Here is a 21,126-nt window from a genome sequence, read left to right as displayed (position 1 = left end):
ACATGCCGCGGAGCGGCTGGGCCCATGAGCCATGGCCGCTGAGCCTGCGCGTCCGGAGCCTGTGCTCCGCAATGGGAGAGGCCACAGCAGTGAGAGGCCCGCGAACCGCCAAAAAAAAAAAAAAAAAAAAAAAAAAAGTTAACGAGTATATATGTCTACTAAAAATCACATTGGCAGTATTTTTATGACTCACCTATTTTTATTTTTTATCTAACTGTATTTTTTTATACAGCAGGTTCTTATTAGTTATCTATTTTATACATATTAGTGTATACATGTTCAATCGCAATCTCCCAATTCATCCCACCACCACCGGCCCACCCCCGCTTTCCCCCCTTGGTGTCCATACGTTTATTCTCTACATCTGTGTCTCTGTTTCTGCCTTGCAAGCCGGTTCATCTGTACCATTTTTCCAGATTCCACATATATGCGTTAATTTGCAATATTTGTTTTTCTCTTTCTGACTTACTCTGTATGGCAGTCTCTAGGTCCATCCACGTCTCTACAAATGACCCATTTTCAATGACTCACCTATTTTAAAAAGAACTTCAACTACACTGTCCAATAGTTTCGAAAATGTGAAATGTTATGTATTTGACAGAGGGTCAAATGGATGGATGGAGGGGTGGGTGGTAGGTGATAGATGTCGATGGTGAGCAAAGCCAGGAAGGGCCGCATGGACCGCTTAGGGTGGTAAGGGGCCTGGGAGCTCTGTGTGGTGGAGGCGATGGCGTGACGGCAGAGCTGCGTTCGAGCTTGGTTCGAAGACCCCTGTGTCTGAGGCTCGGGGCATTCAGCTCCTGGCCTGCTTCTCCACCAGCTCCGCTCGCCCACCTGGTGCTGCCTTGTCTGGGACCCGGGCAGAGGACGGGCCTCCTGGGGGCAGGCAGAGGCTGTGTTTCCACCACTTCTGGAGCTCATCCAGGCTCTGGACGAGGGACAGAGCAGGCTGCCATCGACGCCTGAGTGGAGACTGGAGCTTGATTCACGGCTACCTGTGTGGGGAAGGAGACTGCCTGCGTCAGTCTGCAGCAGGAAAGGTGGGGTTGATGCTGGAAAGCCCAGAGTGGGTCGCGGAGGTTACCGCCAACCCCCAGGACATGACATCTGTGCTTGGCGAATGGTGAGAGAATGAGCCCAAATAAAAGGGCAGCGAATCCCAGGAGGCACAGGAACCCTGGTCTCCGGTGAGTGCAGCTCCCGCAGCTCAGCAGTCAGGTGAGACAGGTACACACACCTGAGCCAGACGGCCACACCCTCGGGGCTCTGTGCCTTTGCGCTATCTGTGGACCACCCACCCGGATACGGGGCTCATCACCGAGCGGGGTTGTACCAACTGCCAACCTTGGGGATGTTTATTTGTTTGAGATTTTCAAAAAGCAGATTTTTTCAGGAACTTGAGAACCAGATATAGATACTTTTTACTTTGGAAGACAGAAGTCTCAGGAGAATAAGAAAAGAAAAGGGACCAATTTTCTCTGCAGTGTTTTAATTTCGAGGAGTGGGCCATCCAGCACGGCTGAGGCACCAACACACAAGATTTCCTTAGAAATTCTCCAGGACAAGTGTTGGCCTCCTTGTTGGAATTCATTTTCTAAATATTAAGTAAAAGTTGCTGAAATTCTCTTGCGATTCTATGCGGGGAGGTGAGTGGCCCTGGCCCAACCCTCCCCATCCAGGCTGTAAGGGCTCCGAGGCCCTGGAATCACGTGAGCTCTTGGGTCCTCGGAGCAAAGGGGGCTGAGACAGGGTGAAGACATCACGTTTCCAGTGTCTGCAGGACCAGCCCCTGAAGGAGGTGACATTTTCTCTGACGACGCTGAAGTCACCCGGAAAGGGACGTTGCCTTGTGGGGAAGTGCGCTGTAACCTGCCTCTGCTGTGTGATGGGGGTGATTCACTTGAGATCTCTGAGCCCCCTTTCCTCATTTAAGGGATGAAGCCAGGAACTGCCACACTTTGAGGAGTTGTATCAAAGGTCCTTTATCTCGAGAGAATGAAGAGCTGAACGCGGGGAAGGTGGCCCAGCGGGGGGCGCTGCTGACCCAGGCAGGAAACAGGGACCTGGGCCAGCCACTGTGGGGCGTGTCCACGTGACAGGACCCCCGACGGGGGCAGGATGGAATAGGATGGGGAAGTGGGAGGGTCTTCGTGACCAAACCTGGTGGGCCCCCAACCAGACTGGAAGGCACCCCGCCAAGGCAGCTGTTATCTTTATTATTGGAGGAAAGTTGAACAGAAGTTACTGCCGTTCGCCCCCTATCTGGAGCCTCAGCAGAGCACATCTAGCCCTCTAATCACGCGGCAGTCTCTCCCAGCAACCGGCCCCCATTCTAAGGCGCCTCACTAATATAACAAAAACACCTTTACCGCCCTCAGCACTTGGGAAATTCCAAGGGTTTCAGGAGCTCTGTGCCAGGAGCAGTGGGTGAAGACCAAGTACATGTTTCTGATTATAAATCACAGTATCCCGGGCAGGAGCCGCCGAAACCCACGAATCTACCCTTTGCCAAACCCCGCGGGACGCCCTGTGCAGGCACCGCGGCGGCAAAGGCAGGACTGGTGCCTCAGACGAGACGGGCCTCCCTCCTCACCCACCTGCGGGCAGCCGGGCTCCTTATTCGTGGAACACCTGGTAGCTGAAGTTGTCGGACTGGGTTTTGAGGTTGTATTTTCCGGTCGTTCTCTGGTAGCGCATGATGAGAAGGGCGGCTGGCCCCGCCACCAAGGCGAAGGCAGCCACCAGCGTGAGGACCAGGTAACTGGCTCGCAGGCCCGGCTTTGCAGCTGGAGGTTCTCCTGCAGGGATGAAACAGGCGCAGGTGGGTGGTCTGCCCAAAGCAGCTCGGCCTGGTCGCAGCGGGGTCCCGGCATTGCCCCTGGATGGAGGGCTCGGGGCGGGACGCACCCGCGATGGAGCAAGCTCTCACGCATCAGACGTTCAGCGTGCCCGTGCCCCCGCCCCAAGCCCGGGAGAGCACAGCAGCCAGGACAGGTCTGCCTGCCCACGTTCCGGATAATCACTGGCCAAGAGGAAGGAGGCCATGCGGGAGCCCCAGGATCTCCAGGTCGGGGCAGAGCGCTCAGCGTGCCCTGCACAGAGACACACGGTGCCCACACACTGCACAGCACCGGGAAGCTGGCCTTCCCCGCACTCAGGGACAGGAAAGCACGGGAGAGCCTGGACCCCAAACTGCTGAACACAGGGACTCAATAAACACTCATACACGCGGCCACATAGCAGCATATCCAGCACAGCCGAAAGGGGGAAGCAGCCCCCAAATCCGTCAAAGGACGAATGAATAAACAACACGTGGTCCATCCACCCGGTGGAATAATATTCGGCCATAAAAGGCACGAGATTCGGCCACAGGTTATGACATGGATGAGTCTTGAAAACATCCATTGTGCCGAGTGACAGGCATCGGTCTCCAAGGACCACACGGTGTCGTGTGACCCTGTTTCTAGGGAGACCAGAGACAGGAAGCCAACCCAGGTAGTTTCAGGGGCAGGGGAAGGGCTGCGGAGTCACTCCCTCCTGTGGGCACGGAGCTGCTTCGGGTGATGAAAATGTTTTGAAACTAGAGAAGGGTGGTGAAGGTGCTGAATTCTGCCCAATTATTTATTTTAAAACAGTTAACTTTATATTAGGTGAATTTTATCTCAATTTCACCACAGGAGCTTATCAGAAAGGTCTGGGTAGGAAAGCATTCCTGGACAATAAGGGACACTGGAGACCCCGTTTTCCATTTCTGGGGCTGTTTCCGGAAGTGGCCGCTGCTCCAGGTCTCCCAGTCATGGATCAGACGAGTGCAGACACCAAAGTGATTCAGCAATGGCCTAGAAGAGGCTCCCATCCGACTGCCTGGATGGTGGGCCAGCTGGAACCGGGCAACCCCCTCCTCCAGAGGGAGGACCACACTGGGATAGGGATACTGGGGACAGTTGCTGGAGCGGCTGCAACCTCCCAAGGAACCTGAGGCCTCCAGACTCTGGGGCACCAGCTTCCTGACAACCCCTTCATGGCTGGATCTTAAATCCATCCTCCAGTGGGTGCTACAGTGAACCCTTCCCCCTCCTCCTGTGCCTCAAGTAGGGGACCAACTTGTGAGCACAAGGGGGGCTGTCTGCCCTGAGGATGCTGGAGCAGAAAGGCAGAAGAGGCCCCCTTGTTGGCCCCGTGGAGCCCAGCCCCAGCCCCAGACTGGCAGCTACGGAGATGAGCGAACGTGTTCGGTCGCTGCCTCTCCAGCAGGGTTTCTGTTCCCTGCAGCCGAGCACTCTGCACTGGCCACTGACTCAGAGCTGCTCCGAGTGGGGTCCACAGGCCGGTGCCGTCCACTGGTTACCATGGTCCAGGAATGGTTACTGGTCCAGCAGAGATGCTTACAACTAGAGAGGGAGCCTGTGTCGCAATGCAACCCGCGTCATCATTGGGGGTATTTCCTTAAACATAGTAACCACCTGTCAGTCCACGATAGACGAGATGCTTAAATGAAAGACACTGGTCGTCCCCCAGGATAGCAGGAGCAGGGCTGCTGTGACATCACGGCGGTGACGCACATGATCAGTCTTTTCACAAAGACACTAGCCTATCGCTGCTTGTGAAGGGGACACATCTTGGTGAGGGAAAGTGATGGAGGACCTCCTGGCACGCAAATAACCCAGGAGCAGGGTACATATAACCCCGGCCCCTTGCAGAGGGTCCAGGTCCTTCCAGAGGTCTGAGGTCCAGCTCAGCTGTTCTCTGGGGGCACCCAGGCCCCTCACTTCTGAGCTGCCTCGATAATTGTTCCAGACCCTTCCCACTGGGACATTTCAGGATCCCACGGACATTAATCTCAAACATTCTCTACCTCTTCACACAAAAAAAACTCCAGTGAGTGAGAAATAATGTTCTCTATAGAGCAGATGGCCACGGATGTTTTCCAAAAATGAAGTGCAAGAATTACAGTGCCGATATGTGATTCGCTGGTAGCACAGATTCAGGAACGATTACCAGTTGGATGCGGCCTTAAAATTGCCAACACACCGTGTTATGTGTTGAAGTGTATCCCTCCAAAACACGTATGTTGAGTCCTAACCCCCAGTGCCTGAGAATGTGACCTTATTTGGAAACAGGGTCATTGCAGACATCTTTAGTTAAGTTATACTCAAGCAGAAGAGGCCCCTAATTCAACGACCGGTGTCCTTGTAAGAAGACAGAGACCTTCAGGAAAAGCCATGGGATACAGAGGCAGAGGCTGGAGGGATGCAACCACAAGCCAAGGCTGCCAGACCAGAACCTCCAGAAGCTGGGAGAGAGGCCTGGAACGGACCTTCCCTCAGGGACCTCGGAAGGAACCAGCCCCGCCCACGCCATGACCTTGGACTTGGGTCTCCAGACTCTGAGAGAGTAGTTTCTGTTCTTTTAAGCCACCCGGTTTGTGAGTCTTAGTTTCCTGTGTCACTAGCCCCAGAAAACTAACACCCGTGGTGTGAAGGCTGGGGTGGACTGACGCCTGGAAAGGAAGCCAGGGCAGCCCCTGGAGACCAAGGGTGGGGGGGTTAGGAAAAGGCTGGAACTGCTGGGAGAGGCCCAGCTTGTCCAGGTGATAGCTGTGTGAGCTTGGCCATGTTCCCTGAGATCTCCCAGAGTTCTCATTCTTCCCCAGAGTAGAAGTGATGTGATAGCAGGAGAGAGGTCATGGGTGCCCAGTGGGAGGGGCAGAGATAAAATCCCGGAGGTACTTGTCTGCCAGCCTCTTTTCACTCTGTCTCCAGCAGTATTTCTGTTACCACACACTATTAAAATGTAATCACCTGCCTACCAGCTGAGAGATTCCAAGTTTCTAAATGATGTTTCTGTATATTTGTATGACACAGTTATGAAGCAGAAAAGCTAATAATACAATGAGAAAGAATGATGAACAGAATGAATAATTATAATCCTTGTCATTGAGCTTGACCGTCTACACCCTTACTGTGTTTGGGGTTCTCTGCAATGGCTGTGTTAGTGAAGTGCACTACCGGTTAGGAAGGATAATAAATAACACTTACCAGTGATTGCTACGGACAAGGCACTGTATGAACTAGGAATTACCGTCATCATTATTGTCGTCCCCATTTTACAGATGAGGCAAATGAGGCAAAGGCAGCATGCCCAAAGTCAGACCCAAGTTTTGTCTCCAGGCAACCTAGCTCCTGCATCACAAATTTTAGCCTCACAGAGGATTTTTATTTACTGTAATCTTATTGGCCAGGTATGTAGGACTGTTGTAATAACTCCTATGATGTAGAGAAAAAGCACAGAGCCTGGCATACAGTAGTTAGAGGAGATAATGAATAAGTGGGTAGGTGAGTGGATGGATGGAGGAATGATGGCTGGCTGGACGGGACTCAGAAGACTCAGGAATATTCCTAAGAGCACACAGCTCAGAAGTATGAGAGCCTATATTTAAACACAGCCCTCCTGACTCCAAACCCAGTGTTTTTTCCACTCTGGTTTTGACATTATCTGTAATATCTACGAATAAATAGAAGTTCTGTTTCTATAAATAAGAATGCAATTCACATACGTTCTCTTTCATATTAGATCCATCAGTTCTCAGCCATTTAAGACAATGAAGAGGATAGGAAAAGCACATTGTCCCAGGACCCAGGCCAGCGATCATCCGAGGACCGGTGCAAACACCAGGGCCTGGAATCCAGCTCCAGAGACATTGAGTTGGTTGGCCTGGGGCATGGCCTGGGACCTGGGACTTTTGTTTTCATTTCCAAAATCCTCTGCATGAGAACCAGCAGTTGAATATCACTGGCTAAGAAGACCTCCCTTGGGGCTTCCCTGGTGGCGCAGTGGTTGAGAGTCCGCCTGCCGATGCAGGGGCTGCGGGTTCGTGCCCCGGTCCGGGAAGGTCCCACATGCCGCGGAGCGGCTGGGCCCGTGAGCCGTGACTGCTGAGCCTGCGCGTCCAGAGCCTGTGCTCCGCAATGGGAGAGGCCACAACAGTGAGAGGCCCGCTTCCCAAGCCCTGGTTAGCACACCCATCCCGGTTTACACCCTGCATCCAAAACCCGGAAGTTCCTGTATGAGAAAATAGAGAGGCAAGGAGGGCCATCCAAGTTAGGAAGAAAAACAATAAAAAAGGAAAGTCAACTGGGATTAGGTTTAGCCGAAAGGAAGAGAAAAACCCAAAAAAGCAGCGACAAGGAAAATGGAAGCTTATTTCTTTCTGGCATAAACATCGGAGGTCAGAGCCCAGGCCTGGCCCTGCAGCTTCGCTCCACGGTGTCCTGGGGCTCCCGGCTCCCGCCTCCACGGCGCTCATGCCCCCAGATGGCGGCTGCCTGCAGCCGCCTCCCCTGAATGTCAGGCAGCCGGGTGGGTACCGGATGTTCATAAGGCAGGCACACAGTGCTTTGTGACCACCTAGAGGGGTGGGAGGGAGGGAGGGAGCCGCAAGAGGGAGGAGATACGGGGATATATGTATACGTATAGCTGATTCACTTTGTTATACAGCAGAAACTAACACACCATTGTAAAGCAATTATACTCCAATCAAGATGTTAAAAAAAAAGTTGTCACTTGACACTCTCTTTTGCATCTCATTAGCCAGAGCTCACCCATATGGCCACTCTTGCTATAAGGTCAGTTGGGAATTATAGTGTTTATCCCTGGCAGCCACCTGTCCCCTAAAAACTGGGGGTTCTATTACCATGGAAGGAGAAGAGAACAGATATTTGGGGACAGCTAGCAGTTTCTGAAGCAATACCCAAGTTTAGTTGTCTAAACCAAGTCACCAGCTCACCTTCAGACCGAATCAGGGGTCCCCAGGACATCTGGTGCGTTGCAGAGGGCTCGCCGTTTCTCAGCGACCTAAAGTCGTCACAGTTCTGTAATTTGAAAAGGAGAAGAAGTACAAATTAGCTGAACAATGTTTATGAGAAATGTATCCACTATCAGGGTTGATACTCTGATTCGCACATGTTCTTTCCTGCCGGAAACGTCAAGTCACGTTTGTGCATCCTGGATGAGCTTGGTCAGGGGAGAAGGAGGAAGGGGGAGGCTGGACCACCTGGGCCTCGGGGCTGTGCAGGCAGGGTGCCCAACTGGATGGGGGAGGGCTGGGCAGCAGGAGGGTTGGAGGAAGCAAGATGTAGCCCCCTGTGCTGTCTCCAGTTTCCAGCTCTGGCCCCTTGGCCCCTGGGGGCATCGTCTCAGTCACCCTTTGTTCTCCACAGCCCGCGGCAGACACCTGCTCCTTTTAACACCTGGGCCTGATGAAAAGTTTCAATGACATGATAGAATCTTTCTACCATACACCTGCTATGGGGTGCATCGTGTCCCCCAAAAGATGTTGCAGTCCTAACCTCAGCACCTGTGGACGTGACCTTATTTGGAAATAGGGCCTTTGCAGATGATCGCGTTAAGATGAGGTCAGTAGGGTGACCCTAATCCAATAGGACTGTGTTCTTGCAAAAAGAGGACATTTGAACACAGACACAGATATGCACAGAGGGAAGACATGTGAAGACACAGGGAGAAGGTGCCATCGATCAGTCAGGGAGCTGGACCTGGAACAGATTCTCCCACAGCCTCACAAGGAACAGCCCAGCAGACGACACCTTGATCTCGGACTTCCAGCCTCCAGACTGTGCGAGGATAGATTTATGTTATTTAAGCTGCCCAGCCTGCGGTACTTCGTTATAGCAGCCGCAGGAAACCAATACAACACCCATCCTAGAGGAGCTTGGAAAGAAATACGTGAAGCTCATAGTGTAGAGAATTTGAGAACCGGCCGCTCCCTGTCAAAGCTGTCGTGGTCATTAACACCGTAGGGTTTCTAAGGGGCTGATGCAGGCTCGCAGCCCCTCAGCGGGCAGGCACCAGGAGTCTGTGTTCCTTTCCAGTAGACCTGCTGTTTGAGAAAAAGTGACAGCAAAGTCAGGGCTCACTGGATTTCTTCTGCTGTGCATCCTGACTGATGGCTGGCCCTGATCACCCAGGAAAACTGCCCAACTTTTGAAAGGAGCACAGGAACAAACGTGTCCCCAAAGGAGAGAGAAATATGCGGTTGCAGAAGCAAAGGCCAACAGAGCCCTCCATGCCTTCCCCAGCCACAGGTGACACATGACAGTCACTTCACATACTTGTCTGTGGACGAAGAATAACTCTCCAACCCAGAAGTGCAAAGCACATTTCAAATTCAAAGTTCTGAGGAAATGAGAATGTAAAGTTATTCATAATCCCAGCATAAATGCTGAACGGGGAAGAACAAAAACCTGATGAAATAACCTAGAGGCTAGGATTCAGCAATGTGCCACCGACTTGCTAAAAATAATTTCAAATTAAAATAACATTTTTACACCTAAGTATGCATTCGATCACCTCGAAGGAGAAGCATGACAGCACCATGACAAGGAAGGTCTGATGTGATGGCCAGTGGAATGGTATGGTCTAAGGAAGGACTCGAGTTAGCCCCCCAGCGACACTGGTCCTCACCCAGGACTGCCCACCATTGAAACCTCATTTCATGTCTTTTAAGGGCCAAGTCTGCAGGGCCCAGCACCTCCTCCCTGAAGTCTGGCCCCAGAAATGCCCAGGCCCTGGGCTTCTGATCACAGAGCAACCCTCCTCATAACAAAGAGGGTGAGTCAGAGGTTTAGAACAGCAAAACACCTACTATTTTGCACGTGGTTCCAGGGGATTCCATGCAGATGCGGAGTTTGCAGTGCAGATAGACTATGGAGTTGTTGATGAAGGAAAAGATTTTCAGCTTAAACTGGGCCTTGTTGGAGTTCCCGTTCTCAATCACATTCGTGTGTGTGTTGGGGATAGGGCAGCTGGGAAGAGACAAAGTGACTCATTAGTTCTAAACTGGCCCTCCTGTCCTTGTTCCCAGGTGAGTTTCCTTACCGTGCACCTGAGTGCACATGGAGCATCCCCACTAGGATACAAGAAGGCAAGGATGGCTAGATCTCTGGTTCCCAAGAGGAGGCTCTCCTGAGGGCGTCACCTAAAACCCGGGTCTGCATCCATGCATGTCTGGAAATTCAGAGGGTCCAAAGAAGGCTACACAGAGGGGGTGGGTGCCCCTACCTGTTGTTAATGAAGCCAAACATGACCGGGTCCCTGGCATTGCTGGATGGCGTTGCCCAGCACTCGGTCAGGACCACCTTGAGGTTGCTCTTCTGTTTATAGAGCCCTACTTCAATCTTGACGTCATCACTGGCAGACACGGTATAATTTTGAGGAATAGGAGAGTCTCCAATAAATAACTGCATTTCGGTGACAAAACTTCCAGCGCCATGGAGGTCCTCGATGACGGTGTAAACCCTGCAAGAGGGAGTGTTTGCGGGCGGGGGTCTGCTTCTGTGACCCTCCTGTTCCCATTTCTCCCCAAAATACTCCAAAGAAAGATGGAATTAAAAGAAGACCACCCAAATGAGAATAAGAAAAGAAAAGGCTATTTTTTTTTTGAGCTGGCTAGAGCTGGGGTCAGCCCCGGACACTAGAGTTTGGTGGAGACTCAAAGGCAGGCAGAGGAGGGGTGAGCTTCACAGGGGAAAGGGGGAGAGAGGCGTGCCCTGATGGGGGCGTCCTATGTGACTGGCAAGGGGAACAGATGTGGCTTTCCCTGGTTGGTTCTAAACTGGAGATGGGGACAAATCTAGGGAAGCTGCCAGTTATTAATCAAGTCTTGGCCACTGCCTTTGGTATGTTCAGTCTCTCAGAAGGGTCCTCAAGTGATTAAAACCCTAAAGAAACCCCCAAGTGATGGTGCTGGGAGGAACGTGAGCTGCAGGGAATTGGGGAGACGCCTCTGCACTTACCCCCACTCCGGGGTGTAGCCCGATGACGTCAGGAGGTCATTCTGGAAGGCGCAGTGGATAGGGCTCAGGATCTTCAGGTGATGGATGATACCCTCTGGGGACAGGTCGTTCCTCAGCGTGGTCCTCACCACCGTATTCGTCATGTTCTGAATGCAGACGGGACATGAGTGAGCTCCTGGGCCCCAGCAGGCCCCCAACATGTCTACGGACCACAGTTCTGGGTGCAGGGGTTGTTTAAAGCTTATCCCCCCAAATATGAAAACCTTGACAACTTTTTCCCAGTATAAATTGCAAAAGAGAACATAACGTCGTGACATCTGGTTTAGCCTACTTCCTGTACCCGCTTTCTTCATTAAAAGAGAACCAGAGATAAACTAGATCAGACGATACCCCAAACAATAGATTAGATTCTTCCCCAAATAATCCCCAAGTACACTTCTGAAAATTAGAGAGCAAGCCCTCACCAAAGAAATCGAGTTAAAATAAATCGGTTAAAGTCTGCGACTCATCAAACTGCATTCTTTCTAATTCTAGGGACACTAACACAGAACCAAGGGTCCGGAGGGCAACCTAAAGAAAATGAATGTGGTCTGGAAGAGGACTCAGGGGTGTGAAATGATAACACAGCTCTTGCCTGTGGACACAAGCCTCCAGGGAGAATTGTGATGCCCGTTAGTGTTAATGAGGTTAAGGCCATTTTAAAAAAAGTGCAGAGCTAATCAGTTTCATGCTAGAGAAATGCTGCCAGGGTCAGCTGGTACTAAGGACTGGATACTCAGAATGTGAACGTTTATCAGGAAAAAGAGAAGATTTTCAGGCCGTTGTATACCAGTACAAGCAGATGGGCTTGCCAACATCAAAGAGAGCTCCAAAATTTCTCCAGAGCCAAAAATAGTGATGAAGACCCTGGGATGGGCAATTTCATCATTTGATTCATTGGAGAGCATTGTAGGAAGAGATTAAAATGTCTGTGAAAATTGCCACCATTATACTGAAGCTAAACATTTTGTTTGACAAAATGCCTGAAGTTGTAACCACCCATTTGAAGTGCTTTACTTGCTAGTGGCTTGGAGTTTGATTGTCCTGGTGGTGGCTTCTGCAAGATCAACACCCCTTACTGACATCTCCAAAAGTGTCACTAGAAGAATAGAGCACAGGGCCAGTCAAGGACAGCCTAGATGACCTGCGGTTGTAATGCTTACTATGCATAACGACTGGTAGTGGGCGTTGCCCTGCTTCTGTTAAAGTCGCTGGCCTTAACAGTTGAGAACTAGACAAGGGGAATTTTGTGTGAAATAGGTAAATCAGAGCCATGGAATGAAGAGGAAACGAGAGGCATGGTTGAAAATTACGCCAGTAAAGAAGTGTGGGTTAGAGTTTGTAGAAATACACAGCCAAGTAAAGTAGAAGTTATTGGACTTCTTGGAGGATGAAAGAGCAAAGCAGAGTACGAGCTATATGACAAAGGGTCTAATCCCGATAAGGTTGCCAGTAGAGCGTTTGCTGAAGATAGACATTTTGACACTAACAATGCTAATGGAACCTGTGCATCTGACAGACGAGAAATCTAATGGCCAAATAGGCCTTGACATGAGTGGGTCTGAGAACAAAACATCGTCTGTAGGGCAAAGCTTGGAGGAGCAGGAAGGGAATTGTCTACTCTCCAATGATCTGAAAGTCCCTGAATAGAAGGACCTTTTGATTCTCTTTCCTTCTACAGCTACTGCATCTATTCCTTACTTGCTGTTTTTTAAGAAATTATAGAACAAGTGCATTTTCCTTGTGTGCATATTAAACAGACCTGGACAAACTGATAAAGTTGTTTACATCAAAGAGTCTATGCCTCTTGAACATCATACTCAATGGTGAAAAGCTAAAAGCATTTCCTCTAAGGTCAGGAATAAGACAAGGATGCTCACTGTCACCACTTTTAGTCAACATAGTATTGGAAGTCCCAGCCACAGCAATCAGAAAAGAAAAAGAAATAAAAGGAATCCAAATTGGAAAGGAAGAAGTAAAACTGTCACTATTCGAGAGGTAGACTCTGGTAGACACAGAGATGTCCCATTCAGATCCCTCTTCAAGGAAAGACTTGCTGCCCAGCTGTGAGCTGTGCAGTCAGCAGATGGTCTCCAACTGTCAGCTTCTTCAGGGTCAGCCTCACCTGAGATCATGCCCTTCCCAGGGCAGGCTGCTTCAGGGCTAAAAGGATGAGGACATATAAAGGAATGGCTGTTTTGTCCTGCGAGCTTCCTGCTGGGTTGACCCAATGCTTGTGTCCCCATAAAACCTGTCTGTTGAAACCTAATCCCCAGTGTGATAGTATTCGGAGGTAGGGCCTTTGGGGGAGATTAGTGCCCTTACAAAAGAGACCCCAGAGAACTCCCTTGTCCCTTCTGCCATGTGAGGTTATAGCAAGAAGACAGCTGTGTGACCCAGGGCTCTCATTAAAACAAACAAAAAAACTGTCACTGTTTGAAGATGACATGATACCATACATAAAATCCTAAAGACACCACCAAAAAACCTCATCTATGAATTTGGTAAAGTTGCAGAAACAAAATTAATATATAGAAATCTGTTGCATTTCTGTACACTAACAACAAACTATCAGAAAGAGAAAAGAACCTCATTTACAATCACATCAAAAAAATAAAATACCTAGGAATAAATCTAACTAAGGAGGTAAAAAGACTTGTACTCAGAAAACTGTAAGACACTGATGAAAGAAACTGAAGACAACACAAATAGATGGACAGATATACGTATTAATGGATTGGAAGAATTAATATTGTTAAAATGACCATGCTACCCAGGGCAATCTACAGATTCAGTGCAATCCTTATCAAAATATAAATGGCATTTTCCACAGAACTAGAACAAAAAAATTCTAAAATTGGTATGGAAAAACAAAAGACCCCAAATAGAAAAAACAATCTTTAGAAAGAAGAACAAAGCTGGAAGTATCACACTTCCTGGCTTTAGACTATACTACAAAGCTACAGTAATCAAAATAGCATGGTACTGGCACAAAACAGACACACAGGTCAATGGAACAGAACAGAGAGCCCAGGAATCAACCTACACTTATATGGACAATTAATCTACAAGAAAGGAGGCAAAAATATACAATAGGGAAAAGTCAGCTTCTCCAATTAATGGTGTTGGGAAAACTGGACAGCTACATGCAAAAGAATCAAACTGGACTTCTCACTCACACCATGCACAAAAATAAATTCAAAATGGATTAAAGACTTAAATGTAAGACCTGAAACCGTAAAACTTCTAGAAGAAAACATAGGCAGTATGCTGTTTGACATCAGTCTTAGTAATACTTTTTTTGATATGTCTCCTCAGGCAAGGGAAACAAAAGCAAAAATAAACAAATGGTACTACATAAACTAAAACTTGCACGATGAAGGAAACTATCAACAAAACAAAAAAGGCCACCTACTGAATGGGAGAAGATATTTGCAAATAATATATCTGATAAGGGATTAATATCCAAAAACATACAAAGAACACATAGAACTCAACATCAAAAAACAAACAACCCAATTAAAAAATGGGCAGAGGATCTGAAATATATACATATTTATACATATATATATATATAATGGAATACTACTCAGCCATATAAAAGAATGAAATCTTGCCATTTGTAGCAACATGGATGGACCTAGAGGGTATTATGCTAAGTGAAATAAGTCAGACAGAAAAAGACAAATACTGTATGTTACCCCTTATATGTGGAATCTAAAAAAAACAAAACAAATGAACAAACATAACAAAACTGAAACAGTTATAGATACAGAGAGCAGGTGGTTGCCGGAGGGAAGGGGGGGAGGATGAGAGAAATAGGTGACGGAGATTAAGAGGTAAAAACTTCTAGTTACAAAATAAATGAGTCATGGGTATGAAATGTACAGTGTGGGGAATATAGTCAATAATCATGTAATATCTTTGCATGGTGATATATCGGAGCTAGACTTACCGTGGTGATCATTTTGAAATGCATAGAAACATGAATCACTATGTGTGTAACAGGAACTAACACAGTGTTGCAGGTCAATTATGCTTCAGAAACAAACAAACAAACCCACAGAAAAAGAGGTCAGATTTGCGGTCACCAGAGGAGGGAGTGAGGGAGGGGGAATTGGATGAAGGTGGTCAAAAGGTACAAACTTCCAGTTATAAGATAAAGAAGTACTAGGGATGTCATGTACACGATAAATATAATTAGCACTGCTGTACTTTATACATGAAAGTGGTGAAGAGGGTAAATCCTCAGCGCTCTTACCCCAAGGAAAAAATTTTTTTCTCTTTCTTTAATTTTGTATCTATACGAGATGACAGATGTTCATTTAAACTGCAATAATCATTTCATGATGTATTAAGTCAAATCCTCATGCTGTACACCTGAAACTTATACAGTCTGTATGTCAATTACATCTCAATAAAACGGGAATAAAAACTTTTTTAAAGAATCTTTAGCTCTTGGTTATTATTAGTCTCTCTACGTTTTTATACAAATGCTGCAATTAGAATGATTGACAGTCATGATAATTTTTAGAGTTCATTTTCCTTGGTAGAGACTCCTAATGCATTAGCTTCTGGGCACAAAGGTGTATAGGTTCTTAATTGAACGATCCACAATGGGAACATTGAAACACTTTTGAATTGACGCTGTCTTCTTTGTTTGCTTTTTAAAATAAAGCGCTTGTGTTCATAGCTCATATTTTTAATTCTCTGCATGATGTTTACAGGTCCTGTGGTTTCTTCAGCTCAGAAGCAGACCCTCATTCAGCACATTTAGTTTTCCAATAGCCATGAAGCCACATCTCGGATGGGCTGTATTGGAGACACCAAGTTTAGAACGTGTGTCCTCACAGTGGTGGACATTATGTGCCTTGACTCACTTTGAAAAATGCCTCAGAAAACCTGGACAGTCCCCTGCTATCTTCACAAGACTTTTACACGTATTTATGAAGATGATCCTGTACTTCGTGACTCTTTGGGGCACGGGCTAATTTCTCTCTTCCTAGACATACTCTAAACCATCTGAATATGGTATATCAAACTGAGAGGTGAGACCTTAAATTTAACGTAAACATAGATAGTATGAAACATAGTTTGATGTATATAGTACATTAAACTGAAAGATGAGACCTTAAATTTATCGTAAACATAGATAGTATGAAACATAGTTTGATGTACATAGTACATTAAACTGAGAGATGAGACCTTAAATTTAACTTTTTTTAAAAACAAGGAGGTGGATAAAATTTAACCCCCTTCTCCCCAAAAAGGAGGAAGAACCTGCTAACTGTACGTAATCTGTTGTATTTGTATAAGTAAGTCTCCAGGGGGAATCTCAGTTTTTGACAAATTTCAAAACACAGAAGAGCTCCTGTGGTTTCCAGGGCCTGGATGACTCATAAGAGATGAATTTCCCTCTGCTCTGAAAGGACCCTGAATTTTACTGAATTTAATTGCTAAACCAGGTGTTTGTCTAGCTCGGAAAAACAAGCAAGTGGGAGAGCCGACCCCTGCAGCCTTGTGTCTGTGCCTCCGTGTAGGAGGTGCTGACTCCCCCGAGGGCAGCCTGGCCAGCCCGTCGCACCTGAGCACTGCCGGCAAGAGTGTCTTATTTCCTAGCATCTCTCACTTGAGGTCTGTAGGTCCTGCACCAGTGTGGACCTGAGAACCACAGCGGCAGCTCTGCCAACACCTGTGCCCGCCCCCCGCCAGCTTGTGTGCAGACTGGCTCAGAACTGAAGTCGCCCAGAAGCTGCGGTCCCCCGCACTCTGCACCCCCCACCATGGCTGCTCACCCCCTCTCCGTGCGCCCACCTCCAGGTGAGAGTCTTAGGCATCTTTAAGAAAGAGAAGCCAAACCCTCGTTATTTTTCAGCTGTGCTGGCTGAAGGGGTTGGAGGGGGACTGACGAAGGCTGTGGTCACTGGAAACGTCCCAGTTGGTCCGTCAACCCAGCGGCCCTGTGTGTGGGTCTGAGTTGGCATCTCTGCCAACACCTGTGCCCGCACCCCACTCCCGTCAAGGGGAAGATGGAATCACGCCTGAGGGCGGCCAGCCGGGCCCACAGGTGCGCGCGGTCTTCCAGCTGCCCGGCCAGCCCTCGCCCTGGGTCTGGCCTCCAGGCAGGCTGGTACCTTGGAGCTGCCTTTGCCCCCGTGCCCCGTGTCCCCTGCCTGCCCTTCCCGGGTCTCTTCTGCGAGAAGTCTTCCACTGTGTCTCCCCTGCCTCCCCTCCCCAGGAAGCCCACACCAGCTCTGAGCCTTTCAGCCCGTGATGTCACCTCCCTGTGCCCTTGACCTGGGGTCATCAGCAAGCCTAGCCCATCCAGTGCCTGGGCTCACCTGCCCCACGAGGGAGCCCACCCAGGGCTCCAACCAGAGCCTCTGAGGGTGATGGTCCCTTGCCCACCCCGTGCCGTCGAGGCCCCTGGAGAGGCAGAGTCGCAGAGGCCTCAGGGCTGGTCCTCGGAGGCCAGGAGACCTTGACCTTGACCACCAGCCCCATAGACCTTGGTGAGCCTCCAGATCCCACTGGTTAAACGTGGATGACAATACCTGACCTGGGGGTGATGAGGGGGCTAGATACCCAGCCAGCAGGCCCTTTGCTAGGAAGCAAGGCCGAAGACCCTCAGCCCCACCCCCGCCCAGCCCAGCAGCACAGCATCCCTGAGGACCACCTTCCCCACAGTGCCACGGCCGGGCCCCTGCTGAGACCCTCCCCCAGCCCACCTCCCACAGGAGACCCTTCCCCTTTGGGCCGCCGTCCCACCCAGGGCCCAGCCGTCCCGCCGGCCAGAGCCACTCAGACACCCTCCACCTTGTAAATCCTCCCCCATTTCTGGCCTCCCTCATCCAGCTATCTGCACTTGCCCCCTGGGGTCGTGGTGCACCCCTTGGGACCACTTCAGCCTCCTTCCAGAAGGCCCCTCCCCCCACCCCCGGGCCCAGGAAGCCCAGCCCCACCCTGCTCTACTGGGTCATGGTACCTCCTGTGCCAGGACCTGACATCTCTCCAGGGACAACACTGCCCGATGCTGCTCCCGCTTCCCCGGTGCCCAGCACTGGCTGAACCCAGGGAAGGCGCTGCGTCTGCCTGGCATGGCCTTGAGAGCAGGGGCCAGGCGTGGGGAGCGGGAAGGATCGGGGGTGAGGGGTGCAGGGGTGTCACTGTGGCCTAGAGGTAGCATTTGAAGACACAGGACCTGGAGCCATCAGCCCACCACGTGACGAACGCTGCAAACCAGAGATGCTGACACGGCCCGGGACGCCCAGCACGTGGGGGAGGCGTCCCCACCAATGCACCGGCACACACAACCATTCACACATTCTGCACAAACACACTCCCACACGCACACGCACACACACACACACGCTTGCCGACATACATGCACATGAACATGTTTTCATATGCGTGCACACGTGTACACAGGCACACACGTTCACGCACAGGCTCCCGGCTTTCCTGCCCTTTCTCCTCCCCCACTGGCTCTCCATCCCGCCTGTGCATCAGAATCACTGGGAGGCTTTTGTAAACCCTGACTTTCCACCAGAATCCCTGCACCAGGGTGCAGCCTGGTCCCCGGTGAGAGCTCGGTCCTATTCTAACCCTTGGCTGGGTCCTCCTGCACTTACAGTCGGAGGCCTCGGGGTGCAGGGTCTTCCTGGCCCCCCAGACCACACACGGACCCTCCCCGGATCGAGATCCAGACTCCCGGAGCCCCCTCCCCGCGCCCCATGGTGGGTCTGAGCCCGGCCTCACACTCTGCATGACGGTTCCGCACTCGCCCCACGCGGCCACCAGGATCACGTGCGTGCTGTTGTGGTCGCTGACGTTGCAGGACGGGTGTCCCAGGTACAGGGAGGATTCAGGGATGGACTCCTGCTGCAGGAAGCGCTTCTGGATGGCGATGGCCACCTTCTCGATCTCACAGAGCACCCTGACGGCCCCGGTCAGGTTCAGCCGCGGGGACAGGCCCTGGGGGGATGGGCGGGCACCCTGCACTGAGGCAGTCCCAGGTCCTGCTGGGGTAGGGGGCTGCTCTGGGCCAGTGGCCTGGGGTGTGTTGCCAGGAGAGTCGCCTGCAAGACACGAGGAGATAAAGGCATAGGGTGGGTCTGTGCTTCGGGACAGCCATGTGAGCCTGGCCAGCGACGTGGTACAAGGCAGGGGCGGGGCAAGGGACAGACAGCAGACGGACCACTCCGCACCCTGCAGCAGCGCACCCCGGGGCCGCACATGCCAGCAGAGCCACACACATGCGTGTCGCACGTTCCTGCCAGCCCAGGCAGCTGGGCCTGCCCTGGTTCACCGTGGCCCCCGTGGCTGGGGAACTGAGGGGTCCCCTGCCCGCCCAGTCTCTCCCAGGCTGACACTGGGCATGTGCTGAACCCATGGGCTTGGGATCAGCCATCACTCCTGGGGGCCCCTGAGTCTTATCTCTAAGGTGGGTTAATGAAGTTCACTCTCTGGACCCTTGCGTCCCTTGTTCCTACTCCAGCTTCCTGCTTCCCTAAAGCATGCTGGGTTTCGACCTCTAGAAGAACACGAGCCTCTGTAAGAGCATCCACCATCCTCGGAGGGCAGACCCAGGACACACCTCAGCCCTCCCTGAGCCTCCTCTATGGCCCGGCTCTGCTGCCTGACGCCCCGGCACCTGCCCTCTCATCTCAAGGTGCTGCTCACCTGGCTCCCCGGCCCCAGGATGCAGTCCAAACCCCTGCTCATGGCGTTCACAGCCTTCTCGACTGGCCTCACCTGGCCTCGCTGGGCGGGGTACTCCCCCCCTCTCCCACCCACCTCCTGTAGGCATCACGCTGCAGCCAGCCCACGCTGCGTGCCTGGACCATGCCCGCCTTCAACAGCTCTGTTCTTACTGTTGCACCCACCCACCGCACCCTGCCCCACCGCAGCCCCCTCCGCTGGTGCCGTCGGAGCCATCCTTTAAGACTAGCTCAAAGACACCTCTTCCAGGAAGCCTTCCCTGACCACACTCAAGGGACTGAAACAACTTAGTCTCCTCGGGGCCTCCTGCTTCTGCCTCAAGTACAGCATATTCCATATTCCTTCAGACACTGTGTTCACTCCTATAAACATGTCTGCTTGACCGCAGATCCCTGGATGGCAGGGGCCATCTCAGAGTCAACAGCGAATCCACGAAGGCCCCATTTAATGGGAAAAGTGCTGCGTGGACAGTGGGTCTGAGTAGAAACGCTTCCATGTCATGTGTCATTTGTCACACAGGCTGTATGTTTTGCAAGATCATCTTTTAGCATCTGAGAGGACGCACCTGGGTTGATGTGTATATTTTCTCATCCAGGGCATCAGAAGAAGCACTTGGAGATGAGGCACCACCCAGAAGCCTGGAGGGATGTGGAAGGATGGGGCGGCACAGGCATGTGCACACGTGTACACACACGTGCACACAGGCATTGCACACGTGCACACATGCATGTGGGCACATATGCATGCTTGCACGTGTTCGTACACACGGAAACTTGCCCAAGACATAGAAACATGCCAATCTCGTTTAGAAAAGACGCACTTTGGGGACGAACGTCCTTCAAAGAACAGACTACCTGAGAGTATTCCAGACAAGGGATCCTGAGACTATTACCTTCGCAGGGTCTTCCAGAATATTCCACGGGGAGGTCGGGGGTGCCTCCCTCGCAGCTGCAGGTGAAGGACCCCAGGCTGTTGCGGCAGGAGGAGCCCGGGGCGCAGTCATCCTCCCCGCTGTCGCACTCGTCGTAATCTGGAGCGTTTAGGAAACAAGACAGGAAACCCTCACAGGAGGCCTGAGAATCGCGGCTCTGCCCACTGTTTGCAGGCAGCCTGCATCTCGGGAACCAAGGTTAAAATTATCAAATGACAGCAAAGATGGCCAGTTCTGCAGGGTTCGGGAGACAGGGTGGTACCCTGATTTTCTGCCGGGTATGGGGGTGAGAGGCGGGTGGCAGGAAGTCTGCAGGGGCTGTTCTGGAAGCAGGATGATGGGGGCGGATGGGAGGCGGGGAGGGTGAAGGCAGCTCAGCATCCCCTCAGCTGCCTGGAGACCAGGAGACCAATGGGCCCCACCTGGACCCTGGTATCAGGCAGAGGGACCCCGGCACACACTTGCTTTCACCTCTAAGCTCAGTTACTTACCTTATGAAGCATAATGCGGCTTTACTGCAGAAAATGGATAAAAACCAGGACAGCTTAGCAAAGAAAATAAAATGCCCCCTTGAGGCCACCTCCCAGACGTAAAGTGTTTGCATGTTGGTGTATTCCTTTCCAG

The 21,126-nt window shown here is 50.9% G+C and overlaps 1 protein-coding gene across 1 annotated transcript in view; it reads right to left on the bottom strand.

Moving 5' to 3' along the window:
* Positions 1-395: 395 nt before the first annotated feature.
* UMODL1 (uromodulin like 1) overlaps positions 396-21,126 on the bottom strand; it is a gene marked incomplete at its 5' end in the record, with an annotated part of 63,024 nt that continues 42,293 nt past the window's right edge. Inside the window, 8 exons of the mRNA XM_079921471.1 lie at positions 396-995; positions 2,598-2,798; positions 7,787-7,871; positions 9,662-9,821; positions 10,078-10,314; positions 10,812-10,957; positions 18,609-18,928; positions 20,464-20,601. Coding sequence (XP_079777597.1) covers positions 2,617-2,798; positions 7,787-7,871; positions 9,662-9,821; positions 10,078-10,314; positions 10,812-10,957; positions 18,609-18,928; positions 20,464-20,601 — 1,268 coding nt within the window. The 3' untranslated portion in view covers positions 396-995; positions 2,598-2,616. The remainder of the gene's footprint in view (positions 996-2,597; positions 2,799-7,786; positions 7,872-9,661; positions 9,822-10,077; positions 10,315-10,811; positions 10,958-18,608; positions 18,929-20,463; positions 20,602-21,126) is intronic.

Source organism: Stenella coeruleoalba, assembly GCF_951394435.1.
Source record: "Stenella coeruleoalba genome assembly, chromosome: 5".
Classification (NCBI taxonomy): domain Eukaryota; kingdom Metazoa; phylum Chordata; class Mammalia; order Artiodactyla; family Delphinidae; genus Stenella; species Stenella coeruleoalba.
The sequence above is the reverse complement of the archived record's forward strand: the minus strand, read 5'-3'. Positions and strand labels throughout refer to the sequence as shown.